General features: G+C 37.3%; 1 protein-coding gene across 1 annotated transcript in view; it reads right to left on the bottom strand.

Annotated features, from left to right (window-relative positions):
* The window catches only part of LOC107102248 (multidrug resistance-associated protein 7-like), a 33,081-nt gene that overhangs the window by 11,844 nt on the left and 8,056 nt on the right, over nucleotides 1–13,181 (bottom strand). Inside the window, exons 5-13 of the mRNA XM_015401462.1 lie at nucleotides 10,970–11,126; nucleotides 10,710–10,861; nucleotides 9,280–9,359; nucleotides 9,001–9,172; nucleotides 6,973–7,071; nucleotides 4,570–4,759; nucleotides 2,374–2,451; nucleotides 1,905–2,090; nucleotides 114–252 (exon numbers count right to left, since the gene is read on the bottom strand). Coding sequence (XP_015256948.1) covers nucleotides 114–252; nucleotides 1,905–2,090; nucleotides 2,374–2,451; nucleotides 4,570–4,759; nucleotides 6,973–7,071; nucleotides 9,001–9,172; nucleotides 9,280–9,359; nucleotides 10,710–10,861; nucleotides 10,970–11,126 — 1,253 coding nt within the window. The remainder of the gene's footprint in view (nucleotides 1–113; nucleotides 253–1,904; nucleotides 2,091–2,373; nucleotides 2,452–4,569; nucleotides 4,760–6,972; nucleotides 7,072–9,000; nucleotides 9,173–9,279; nucleotides 9,360–10,709; nucleotides 10,862–10,969; nucleotides 11,127–13,181) is intronic.

Here is a 13,181-nt window from a genome sequence, read left to right as displayed (position 1 = left end):
ATATCTTTACTCAGTGTACACTTTTTTTTAAATTTCCAAACCTTTCTAAAATGAATCTAAACTTTCATTCCAGATTTATTTTTCAGTATTTTGTGTTTTTCAGATTAACTTACGTTAGGTGACCGGGTGAAAAAAGCAGCAGGTGAGGAAGAAGAAGATGGGTCGAGGAGGAATCATTAGCACAACTGGAGCCGTTGTTTTTCAATGAAGAGATCCAATGGGAGAGCCACCAGTCAGAAACGTTCTTAGAGGCTGAAAGTAGAGCAAACATGAAAGCACAAAGTGCTGCTGCTAATCAGCATTGGTCATGTTTTTTCTTTTTCTACAACATCGTTCAGAATCTGTTTCTAAAGATCTGGAGGGGAGCGCTCCAAACCCACTGATGGTGAGTAGTGTTTACATAGTGTAACCAGATCTCCAGTTTTGCAGACTTCTGTCCCAATGTCCTACAAATCTAAACAATGTCTCTTATTTGACTCGATGAATTAGAGAAAAAAGTTTAAAAAAAAGAAGAGCAGCAGTGGTACCCCACATCATCACCAAGCTGTGTAATGCTGCGTTCACACCGGATGCACTTTGGACAGCAGAAGCAGCCGTTTTACATGCAGTTTATGATTGAGGTGCATCAAGGAGCATCAAAAGGTCATGGGTTCTGCTAGATGTGCTGTCTAGAGCAGAAGGAGCGCTGCATCTTTATGCATCTGAGCAGCCGAAGCAGCGCCTCAATGCTAACATCTACTTCCAGCCGCCATGAACAGTAGGGGAAATCCCCAGGAGGCGACCCGGCCTGAGGCAGCTACTGCTGGAGACTCCCAGAGACAACGCACCATCTGTATGTGGAGGGCTGAGCAGCTCCGTCTGTGAATATTTTAAGGCAGTATTTTAATCTTAAAGAAATGGCTGTACAGACTATGTTTTGAGGTGGACGCCTTGCATTGAAATATATTAAAACTACATTTGACCCAGTTATCAAAGCATATAGAAAAGCTGCACTCTGCTATCAAACTTAGGAGCAGCAGAAGGGTTAGGCTTTTTGTTGCTGAAATTGTGTTCAGTGTGAACGTAGCATAATATATTCCCAAAAAAAAAGGATGATATAAATTTTATGGATTTAAAAAGTGGTTTAAAAGCTTTGAGGCTGTTTCTCTGTCTAACTACAGTCATTTTCATTTCTGGATTCTTTTTTTTCAAACATTTGTATAAAAAACATTTTTTAGTCAAAGATGTTCTTTAATTGTAACAATAATGGTACAAAATTTACTCTATACCCAGTCACGTGCTATGTCTATAAAAACTAAAAATCATATTTATGTGAATTAAAGAAATAAACATCTAGCTTATGCCCTGATAGTGTTTATTTAATTAGTTGTTTTTGAGCTGGAGGAGAATTTCTGCACAGAGATAAGGCTTGGTGTGCACTATCGCCATCTGCTGGCAGTACCCACTCATGCATCCATCAACCCTTTTTAAGCTCCTGATGCAGTGAACACTAACGATGATCTTTATCTTAACACCTCGGCTGGGAATATGACTTCTTTGTTAATTATTGCTTAAATGTGCAACGTCGTACCTCCTTTTAAGGTTGAAATACAAACACTGATGTTTCCTAACAAATGGAGTGTAAAAATAAAAAGTGTAAAAATAAAATAATTACTCCAAAAGCTTTTGTGTGTAACCAGAGTGAGCTACTGGTATAGAAAGTTGTAAAATCCCAGTATGGGACTGAGCCCTTTTAGTTTCTGTGTTCATTTTTATCACCGTGTTTTTCGCTCAGTCTGCTTCTGTGACGCCATTAATTGATAGTCGCAGCTTTTTCTGTTGGCTGGCTGGATCCCATTTTAACATATTTTTGATTTTCACAGAACACCCATTCCTGTCACATGATTACCCAGGGCTTTTCAAACCTTGCATCAGAAGCAGCGACATCAAGATGGAGGCAGCCAGCGCTCCACCCACAGCAAACCAGTAGGTCTTATACACCCCCCAAGCCAGTCCGCCCACTCGTTTCTGCTCTTCACCCAACACATCAGGATCATCATCTGCACAGAGATCAGGGAGGGAACCCAGATCTTCCTCACTCTGTGGCTCATCTGCAGTCAAACAAGGAAATAATTGAGAAATTAGATCCTAAGAAGATCAAAGTAGCATTTATTAGCAACTAAATTCAGTTTATTTATATAGTACCAATTTACGACACGTCATCTCAAAGCACTTTACAATTCTACCAGCTCATACAATCAAATTGATTGCATCAACTCACTGACTTGTAGGCAATCCCTCACACTAAGCATGCTTGTAGCGACAGTGGAGAGGAAAAACTCCCTTTTAGCAAGCCAAAACTGAACTAAATCCCTTAGAACTCTTAGAAATTACCTTTAGGTCCTGCTTTCTGGTTGCTTCTCCCAATTTGCGGCTCAGACTGTATCAAAGGGAGGATCTCCGCTGGTGTTCCTGTTAAACAAAAGGAAAACTAAAGATGCAATTAAACAGTTGGTTCCTTGTTGCTCTCTCCTTGAAACGGACGTCCCTTATCAGAAATATGTTAAAACAGCAGTGTAACTATTCTCTAATTGAAAAGAAAAGGATTGGCTAAATAAAAAAGGCTTGATGAAATTAAGTAAAGAGTAGTTTTTTTTTTGTTCTGAATGCTGCCAGCAGATGGTGCCACTTCTCTTTATGTCAGCTCATCACACCCAGTGCTGAAATTCTATTAAAGCCGGGCATACTTTGTACGATGTTTTGCCCTTTTCTGGCCGACTTTCCACTCGTGCGAGAAGTTTTCGATCGGGCGGACTTTCAGCCTGATCGTGTTGGGTACAGGTGGTAACCAGGGACGCTCAGCCTCTCACGACGACCTCCCGATCAGGAATCGTGAGGTCGGGAGAAAATCAAACATGTTTGATTTTCAGTGTACTGTTGTGGGCAAATCCCTCAGTGGGCATGCGCAAACAAGAACTCTTCTTCTTCTTCTACAGCCCTGGATCTGTGGGTCGAGGCTGGACGTGTGCGACCGTGCGGGACCAGGGCTGTCGGAGGCGCTGCGCCGATCCAATATGACAACCGTGAAGCAGCTGGTAGAGACCGCGGACCGTCCCGCTCCAACATCGAAGACATGGGTTCCATGATGGGGGTACGGTCCGCCAGGCTGGTGCAGCGCTTGCTTGACCTCCTGAAGGGAAAGTTGTCGGCCAAGGAAAGGAGCCTTCTCTGCACTTACTGCGAAGAACAGAGCCAACCAGACCCAATGGACTCCTTTCCTAGCCTGACCCTGTACACCAAGCTCCCGGAGCACAGCGGACCTCTTGTTTGGCTTCTGGATAGACAAGTCTGAGTAGAGTCCGGCGTGGTTTTTAGACGTACAGTGTAAGCAGGTCAACTGCATCATGGCGTCGGGTCGCACATTGTGAGAACATATATCGTCAGCTGTGAACTCACACTATATGACAAAACCGCAGGGTACAGTGTGAGGTATAGCTGCATGCAACAATTGAAAAAACAAAATCGCACAGTGTATGCCCGGCTTTAGGGTTAAAAAAGGACTGAATCTAAACACTATTATGATTGACACTTGGTGATTATAACATGTTTAATCAGGATCAAACGTTCTTTTTGCTGAGCAATGAAACCTGACTATGTCCCTTTAAAATAGATTCCTTTGTAAAACAGAAGTTTAGCTGTTGGGACAAGTTTAAAATCCTAGCAAACATATTGGTGTCACTGGAGAAACAATCGTTTAACATCATGAACATCATCATTAGCGTCTATTTCCATTTTGGCTTCAGACACTGTTTTTGCTTCCACTAAATACCTGTTTTTACTAGGGATGCCCGATATAATCGGCCCCCTATCGGTATCGGCCTGTATCGGCCTTAAAACTGAATATCTAACATTGGCCACCCCACCGATATTTAACCCGATATTTGATCAGCTTCTGAGTTTCTAAAGTCTTAAAAAAAAAAAAAAATTCTATTTCTTCTTCCTCAAAAACTTCTTTTTTACAGACTAAAAAACTTCTAAAGACGAGGGAAAAAATATTGATACATTAAAATATCACAATATCTTCATATGCTGATATATTGCCATTTAAAAACACCATATCAATCTCTTTTACTAATGAAATATTGCTATATGTCATCGTTATGCTACGAAATCCCCCGAAAATTCACGAAATTTTGCCATATTTTTATATGTTGATATATTGACGCGGTATGGATCTATTTTACTAACAAAATCTCACAAGAATTTGCAAAAAATCACGAGAGTTTGTAACAGAACGATGAAATTTCACGAGATTTTGAAAGTAAAATAGATCGATACCGCGTTTTTAAAAATCAATTTGATATCAGCATATGAAAATATATTTGAGTATATTATTTTTCAAAGTGTCAGAAATGGATAACAAACTGCTATTTTCAATGACTACTTATTTTTGTCCAGCTTTAACATCGGTATCGATATCGGTTATCGGCTACATGAGTTTTAAAATATAGGCATATCGGATATCGGCCAAAATCCCAATATCGTGTATCCCTAGTTTTTACCTGTATGTAAACAGACTGGTGCTGTTACCTGTTTTAACTATGGTCCCACTGTCCATGAGGACCACCATGTCAGCCTTGTCCACAAATTCTATACGGTGGGTGCAGAGGATCCTGGTCTTCCCTCTGAGGAGCTCCAGGATGCATTTCTTCATGAGGTGTTCGGCTACGTCTGTGTCCACAGCTGCTAGTGGATCATCCAGTAGGTAGATCTCTTTATCCTAACGGACAGAAAAAGGTCTCAGTGTTAACATGACACAACCCTAGACACATGTGGTAAAAATTCCTGAAATTAGTAATAAAAGAAACTGATATATTAGTACAGATATAGACACTGTATACGTGTGATGTGTTGCTTTAGAAAACAACAAAATGGGTAAATCTAGGATTGGGGCAGCTAGCTAGCTCACTCTTAGCAAATACAACATTAGACAAACATTAGCCCTCTGCTGGTGTGTTGGCACGCTCTGCAAACATAATGCAGCTCTTGTTCTAAGTTTTGACAAAACTATGCTGATTTTTATGGGTAAAGATATTTGTCAGCAAAAGTAAATGTGCAGGTGTCTGAATTCGTATATTTAAGTCATTTAACCTGAATAAATTAAAACCTGTGTTTGTTTCTTGTTGTCAAAAAACACATACAGGTGACATTAGATGTTTTATCTGTAAGAATAAAAGTTTAGAAGTTACAACTCCGAGATGCAACTTTGCATCAATACAAAAGTAAGAATCACAAATTTAGGAGTACCAATCACAATTTTAAAAGTACATATCCCAGTTCTATGAATAAGAATCCTAAATCTTAAAGTAAAAATCAAAAATTTACAAGTAATTATCACAAATGTACAAGTACCCATCACAAATTTAAGAGAATTAATAATAATTTTACAATAATCACAAATTTATGAATAAAAATGGAAAATTTAGGGGAACAAATCATAAATTTATGATTACAAATCACAAATCCACGAGTAAGAATAAAAATATTCATAAAAATCACAAATCTATGAATACAAAACACAAATCCCTAAGTAAGAATTGCAAATTTATGAGAACGAATCACATATTTAAGAGTACAAATCGCAAACCTAGAAGAAAGAATCACAGATTTGCAAGAACAAATCACAAATTTAAAAGTACAAATCTACAATTACTGCTAAAGCTGCTAAACTCCTCACCAGCTGGTGGCGGTAATGAACCTTGAGATTTTTCTCCATCCACATTTAAACAATAAGAGGAAGAAGACAAAAACGGAACCGTTGATCAAACGTTATACTCCACATGCTTTGAAAACATTTAAGCAGGAATATTGGACTTTTCACTTTATTTGGATTTAGTTTTTACATATACATAGATATACATACAGATATATGTACAGAAGAGCTATATGTGTATATATATTTGATCTCTTTTTATTCTTATTTTTTATGTTATTATATTGTATAGTTGGATGTGTGTATATATCATGTAAAACTGTAACTAGAGCGTGTAACAAAAGTAATTTCCCTCTGGGATTATTAAAGTATTTCTGATTCTGATTCTGATGATGTTAGCTCCTTCTGTTTTCAATGCCATTCTGTGAAAATCCGTCAGGTGCACTACTGCCACCCACTGGTAAGGAGTGTAACATCTTACCGGGGTTGTGGGTTTGCACTTGTAAATTTGGGATTTGTATTTGTAATTTATGCAATATTGTAAATTTAATTCATAACTTCTAAACTTGTTTCCTCATCGAACCATCTGATTGCACGTGTATGTATGACTTGGGAACAAGTGTCAAATAAAAACCTTACATTTATTTATGTTTATTGACAAATTCAAACGCCTATGCATTTTTATTGACCGTAGATTTAGCCATTTATTTTTAGCTGTTCTATTTTATGCATCGCTAAACTTAACTTCCAATTCTCCTCCAGTTTGTTTTCATACGAACATCTGCAGCTGTGAAAATACTAAAACCAAAGTAATGAACAGATTTAATCCGGTTTTGGTTCCTGGTTTCCTGGAAAAACGATCTAGAAATAAGTAAACGTTTCTTAAATTAGTGTATTTACCCTTATTTTGAGTAGGTTAATGAGGTAGTTTGCCAATGGAATGAGTATTTTTACTCTTAAAACAAGATATTTAGATAAAATGCACTTGAAATAAGACAATGCAATTGCATTTTCTTATTTTAAATGCAAATTGTCTTGTTTCATTGGCAAAATGTCTCTTTTATCTCCTTAATCCAAGAACAAATGCACTTACTTTAAGAAAAAATGACTTATCTAGATTTGGATTTTTTTACAGTGAGAAAATGACCACCTGATACCAGCTGTAGCTGTAAAATGTTTCTTATGCTTCGGTCTCCCCATCAGTGGCAGTAACATGATGTTTGGCTATGAAAATGAAGTCTGTTCTGTGTGTGAACGGTGACGGATGGCAGAATACGGACCATGTAAACGGCTCGGGCCAGGGCCAGCCGGGCCTTCTGTCCTCCACTCAGAGTCACTCCATTTTCTCCCACCTCTGTTTTGTCTCCGTTTGGTAAAACCTGCAAGAACAAAAACAGCAACTGAAACCCTGAGAACAGCTCTGGGTCAAATTCTCCCTTCACCAATAATTATTTGTTTTATCAATTCTGACATTTAGACTCATAAAATAATTTCAAATTCTTGCTGCATTTAGTTTTCTGAGTATTCATGCGATTCTAATGAATTAAGATTATTATAAAATACTAAAACATTTAATTTTCAGTAGTTATTTTTCTATTATTCCATTAACATAGAGCAGATTATGTCTCCTGATGAAACCATGACTGATGAGTCGATTCCATGGAGCTGGATAATATCTAAAAGCCACATTGCAGCACAGACGCCTCTGAGCAGATTTTAGAAATGTACTTAAAATAAAAAATATTTTGAATTAATGCATGGATGGTACAAAAAGTCAAATGAGAAACAGATTCTTCTTCATTCTGTATCCAAAATCTTAAGTATGAAGCAACAAATTTGATAAAGTTTCTGAATTGCATTTATTTTTTTCAAACTTCAGTTTATAAAACGGGTTATTTTCCTGCAACAGTAATCAAATAAAGTGAACTACATATTTTTTAAACTAAAAAAAGAAGAAGTTTGAAACAGAATGATTTAAAACTGAAAAGAAAAGTTTAGAACTTTTTTCAGAGTCTGTTTTATTTTCGTGTCTTTAAAGCGCTGGCCCCTGGGGGCGGGGCTTAGATCATATGAGGTGTTGAATCATGACTGACAGTTTAGGTGCCTGAACCAAATAATCCCAGATGCTTCGTTCATGAACTAGACATATCTTAAAAAACATCAGTGATACTTTGTTGTATGTTTATAGGATCGGTTTTGAAAAATAATGTGAATATTTTCTTCATGTTTTCAGACCACATATCTAAGGCCCGCCCACAAACAGAAGGGGCTGCTCGAGGGGTTAAAGCCCTCTTTTCAGGTTTAAATCTATTTATTTTAGCTTCAAAAGTTTTCCAATTTTCCATAATTTTTTACTGGGAAATTACAAATAAAAATAATTAGGGATGCACGATATTGGGATTCTGGCCGATATCCGATATGCCGATATTTTAAAACTCATGTAGCCGACAACCGATATCGATACTGATGTTAAAGCTGGATAAAAATTAGTAGTCATTGAAAATAGCAGTTTTGTTATCCATTTCTGACACTTTGAAAAATAATATACTCAAATATATTTTCATATGCTGATATCAAATTGTTTTTTAAAAACGCGGTATCAATCTATTTTACTTTCAAAATCTCGTGAAATTTCATTGTTCTGTTACAAACTCTCGTGATATTTTGCAAATTCTAACAAGATTTTGTTAGTAAAATAGATCGATACCGCGTCAATATATCAACATGTAAAAATATGGCAAAATTTTGTGAATTTTCGGGGGATTTCGTAGCATAACGATGACATATAGCAATATTTCATTAGTAAAAGAGATTGATATGGTGTTTTTAAATGGCAATATATCAGCATATGAAGATATTGTGATATTTTAATGTATCAATATTTTTTTCCTTGTCTTTAGAAGTTTTTAAGTCTGTAAAAAAGAAGTTTCTGAGGAAGAAGAAAAAGTAGTATTTTTTTTTTTTTTTTTAGACTTTAGAAACTCAGAAGCTGATCAAATATCGGGTTAAATATCGGTGGGGTGGCCGATGTCCGATATTCAGTTTTAAGGCCGATACAGGCCGATACCGATAGGGGGCCGATTATATCGTGCATCCCTAAAAATAATGTTTTTCAACAAACTTATTGCCCCCAGTTCAGCTCCATAATATAAATAAATATTATTTAATGTTACCATTTAGCCAGGCTTTTATATCAATGATCAGGAAATGTTCTCCACTCTGCAACATATTTATCATAAAGGAGCTTCCTTCATAAAATTTTCAGCATAACAAAAACATTATTGTGAATTCATATGAGACCGTCGTACGCTGAGATCATCGGAGAGCGCGCAGGCCTCGATCACAGCTTGGTAGAGAGCCGCGCTGTAATCTTTGCCAAACAGGATGTTGTCTCGCACTGAAGCATGTTGGATCCACGGCTCCTGTGAGGCCAAACCAAAGCCTGCCTCTCTGTTGGCCACATAGAGCACTCCGCTAAGCCTGCAGAGGAGAGGACAAATAAATAAACAAACTCACATGGAAACGGAGTGGACATGTTCACACCAAGCACTCTCAGCGCATTTTGTGAGGACGAAAAGAAAAAGTACCTCCTGAGTTCTCCAGTGATAGCGGCTAGCAAGGAGCTTTTCCCACAGCCGACCTTCCCCACGACGACCACCAGAGAGCCCTGAGTGAGAAACAATGCGTTACCCACATGGCTCCCCCCATCCAAAGAAAGTAGATGGATTCGAAATTATTGAAAATTTTAAAGAGCAAAAAATGTATTGCATTGATGTGCAGACTGTTTTTTCTAATATTGTTTCAGTAAAAAATATGAGAGGAGGGTACGTTAACCTCTCAACTGTGGCAAATAAGGCACTAGCATTGTTAATGTTTTTGTTGATCATTTCAAAAGAAAGATTCTCTTGCATCTTTTGACTGTAAATTATGTGTTAAGTTTATCTTTATAGACTTCATGATCAAGAGAAACTTTAAAGTTTCATGCATCACCATGATGTTTAGCTCATGCAATCATAAAAATGTATACTTATTCCTTTATTTGTTCTGATTTTACATGGAACTATAAATAGGTTTATAATCAAATCAAATCTTAAAATTTATAAGTTGAAGAAGTTCATAAAGAAGTCAAAGCCGAGGATTGAGCAGTGAGTCCAGAACCGAACTAACGGTTGTTAGCTAGCTAGCTAGCTAGCATCAGGGTTGGTGAAAAAGCTGCTAAAATAACTCTTATCACTTTAACTTTCCTGTGGTTTACTTTAGACCTGTTTCTAAACCTAAAAGACCTACAGGTCAGATCTGGGGTGACTTGTCCTTGAAACAAAACAGATAATTATTCTAATTTAGTAGTTATTCTAATTGTCAAGGCAACCAAAAATAAGGATAGTCATAAACATACAAAGAGAACAAATGAGGAGGTGTGGGTATTATTCCAGTGCATTTAAGAAAAGAAATAGAATAGAAAGAAAATATTGAATATCCCATCAAACTAATGTAAATAATTAAAAATCTTAGAGTCCAAGAAATAAGCCCTTTCTGAATCTTTTATGGTAAATGGTAAATGGCATGTACTGCCGTACACCATCAGTAGACAATGCAGGTGAAGTGTCTTGCCCAAGGACACAACGACACTGAAAGTCGGAGTCAGGGCTTGAACCGTCAACCCTTCGATTTCAGGGCAAACTCCTACATCCGACGCCACTGTTGCCCTGTTTATCTTAACTACTGCAGTTGGTTAGCAGAATATCTGCTTTCCAAGTGTTTCCTCCAAATCAAACATCATGTGAGCTGATTTGATCAGTTTTGTGATGTTAAAGCAATCTAAGGTTTGTTCTTTTAAAAGGACATAATTCAGAAATTCAGTGTCTAGAATCTATTCTAAATGTGACTAACAACCAAAGCCATTTCTCTGTTTCCTGTGACTCGGATACATTTTAAACCAGCTGTTTAGCAGCAGCTTTAGTTGAAGTTCTGCACAGTTCTGCAGGAAATGAGGTATGCAGGAGCTAAGGGACTCTACCTTTATTACGTGTAGATCCAGGCTGTGGAGGAGCAGACTTCCTCTCCCGACCTCATTTTCAGTTTCTCCCGCCTCATTCACATCGGGTCCCTGCCAGGAAAACGCCCCCTGCTTCAGCAGGATGGATGTCTGACTCGTATCTTCAGGAGACACTGTGGACAGATGATGGTGATGATTCAGCACAATGAGAAACGCTGCTGATAATAAGTTACCGTTTTAGCTTTGACAGCAGGATATAAGGGAAAAAAGCAGAGCCTCACTCAGAGCGTAGTAGGCCTGCAGATCCTGGTTGGTCAGTTTGAAGAAGCGTTGGATTCGTTCCAGGGACACTTTGGCTTCAAGGATCCCATTGAGCACCCAGGGGAAAGCATTGAGAGGAACGATCAGCATTCCTACCAGGGCAACAGTGGTGAAAACCTGCAAGGTAAAGATGCTCAATTCACTATACGTCCCACAGTTAAAGCAATATGCATTTCTATAACCCCTAAATGTTACCTTGATAATGCTTTTAAGAAAGACAAGAGCATTTTTCTAGGAAAGCAAAAATACTTTCAGTCCCGTAAAAGGTGCTTTAGTAGCAGTTTATCTTTTTGTTTTTCTATTTCTAACTTTTTTTTATTAGATTTAAAGGGGTAACTAGGAGTTAATATTAGGTTAATAAATACAACATAGTTGCAAGCAAAGCAAAACATGTTTTGTAACTGGAAAATTGTTTTAGTAAGAAAAAATATAATCAGAAGTGTAATTTTTAAAGCATTTAAAAAGCATTTAAAAACTCACCGTTTTAAAGCGTTTTCAAATAATAAGTAAGAATGCATGAAAATTTCACTGGTAAAATGTTTACCAATATTGTCATGTTAGACATTGTTGGAAAGCTTAGATTCTCCACATTGAGTTCCTTTTTTTGAACAAACCGAGCACCAAAGCAAAATTAACACGGATACAGCAGCATGTCAAAATGTACCATGACAAAGCAGCCAAAACAAGAAAGCATGTTTTTATAACTGCTGTTAAAAAAAAGACCTATTATTTTTTAGGATAAAAAACCCAACTTTGAGTCCTGTTTGAACTGATGCAGCTTGGGCTGTGTTTTACTCACCCAATTTTCATGTATATATTTAGAAAATACAAAGTGTTATCTTTCAAATAATGTATCACACATGTAATTTGGGCTTACAGTTCCTAAGTTATTTTCTTTTCTATTTGGGTATATAAAATAGGCGAGAATTTCCCAAAATGAGGTGGAAAATAAGAGAGATATTTGGTGGAAAAAGCAGTTCCTCCCTAAACCACAAGATGGCAGCAGTGACTATTGACAGCCTCGGCATATTTTACTGAAGACAAAAACACAAGAAAAGGGAACATTTTTGGTTTGTTAGCAGGATGAACTGAAAACTTATGAAGAGATTTTAAGGAAATGTTTTACCAGAGGTGTGCCTCATGCCAAGGAACATTAAATTTCAATTTGGTAATGATCCACTTCGTGTGAGAGTTTTAGTATCAGTCACAATTTGGGGCAAAAATTGCTTCATGGAGAAGGTCTGCGACCTCCTAGGGCTTTTCTTGTTTTTGGTTTTTTTTTCGAGTTATTTTTTTTTTATATTGTGGGTGGGTTTTCTTCATTTTTTTTTCGAGTTATTTTTTTTTTATATTGTGGGTGGGTTTTCTTCAGGAGCGAGGAGTAAAGATTTATTTCTATTGGTCTGCTGGATGTTAGGAACATTTTATTAGTCAATGTGTGAGCATTTGTACTGGGCTAAAACTGAAGAGAATTTATTCAACTGAAATATCTTTTACCTTAATGCTGTGTAGCTGCTTGTGTTTGTTCGGAAGAGGAATTTTCTTTCTTGACGTTTTTGAAAACAGACTCTGGGGTGGATTGTCTAGAACCTGAACATGCCAAGCTGTTGCTTTACGCTGAGGCATTGCAGGACGGTTCGGATCTATTCGGTTCTAAACTGAATTCTCACAATCTGACCATTGCACCGCCAGCAAATGGAGCCATGTCTGTTTATGTCTATTCTTTGAATCTGATGCTGTTTAGATACTCATCCAAACACCATCAGGATGGATACTTCCTTTATATCACTGTATTTTATCAGGATCAAATGGCTGAAGCAATGTCCAAGCATGAGTCTGTTAAAAAAAAGGCTCATACTGATGCTGTTTAGCATGTACTGTGATGACAGGGGAGGTGAACGTCGCTGTGGAATGGGAGGTGGAACGGATGGGAGGACAGGTGGAGGGACTGGTGTTGGGATATGGAACTGATGATTGGGGGTTTTGAGGGGGGTCACGGTTCTCTGAGTGCCGATGTATAAGAGTGTAAATGTAGATCTTGGCCTAATGTGTTAGTGTAGGTATGTACTGTATATATATAGAGGTAAAAATATATATATGTATATAATTGTGTATATATTTATATATATATTTTTGTGTGGAAGAAAGGAAGGTTACTCTAAGTTAATTTAG

This window comes from Cyprinodon variegatus, unplaced genomic scaffold, assembly GCF_000732505.1.
Source record: "Cyprinodon variegatus isolate N-32 unplaced genomic scaffold, C_variegatus-1.0 Scaffold1223, whole genome shotgun sequence".
NCBI classification, from domain to species: Eukaryota; Metazoa; Chordata; class Actinopteri; order Cyprinodontiformes; family Cyprinodontidae; genus Cyprinodon; species Cyprinodon variegatus.
The sequence above is the reverse complement of the archived record's forward strand: the minus strand, read 5'-3'. Positions and strand labels throughout refer to the sequence as shown.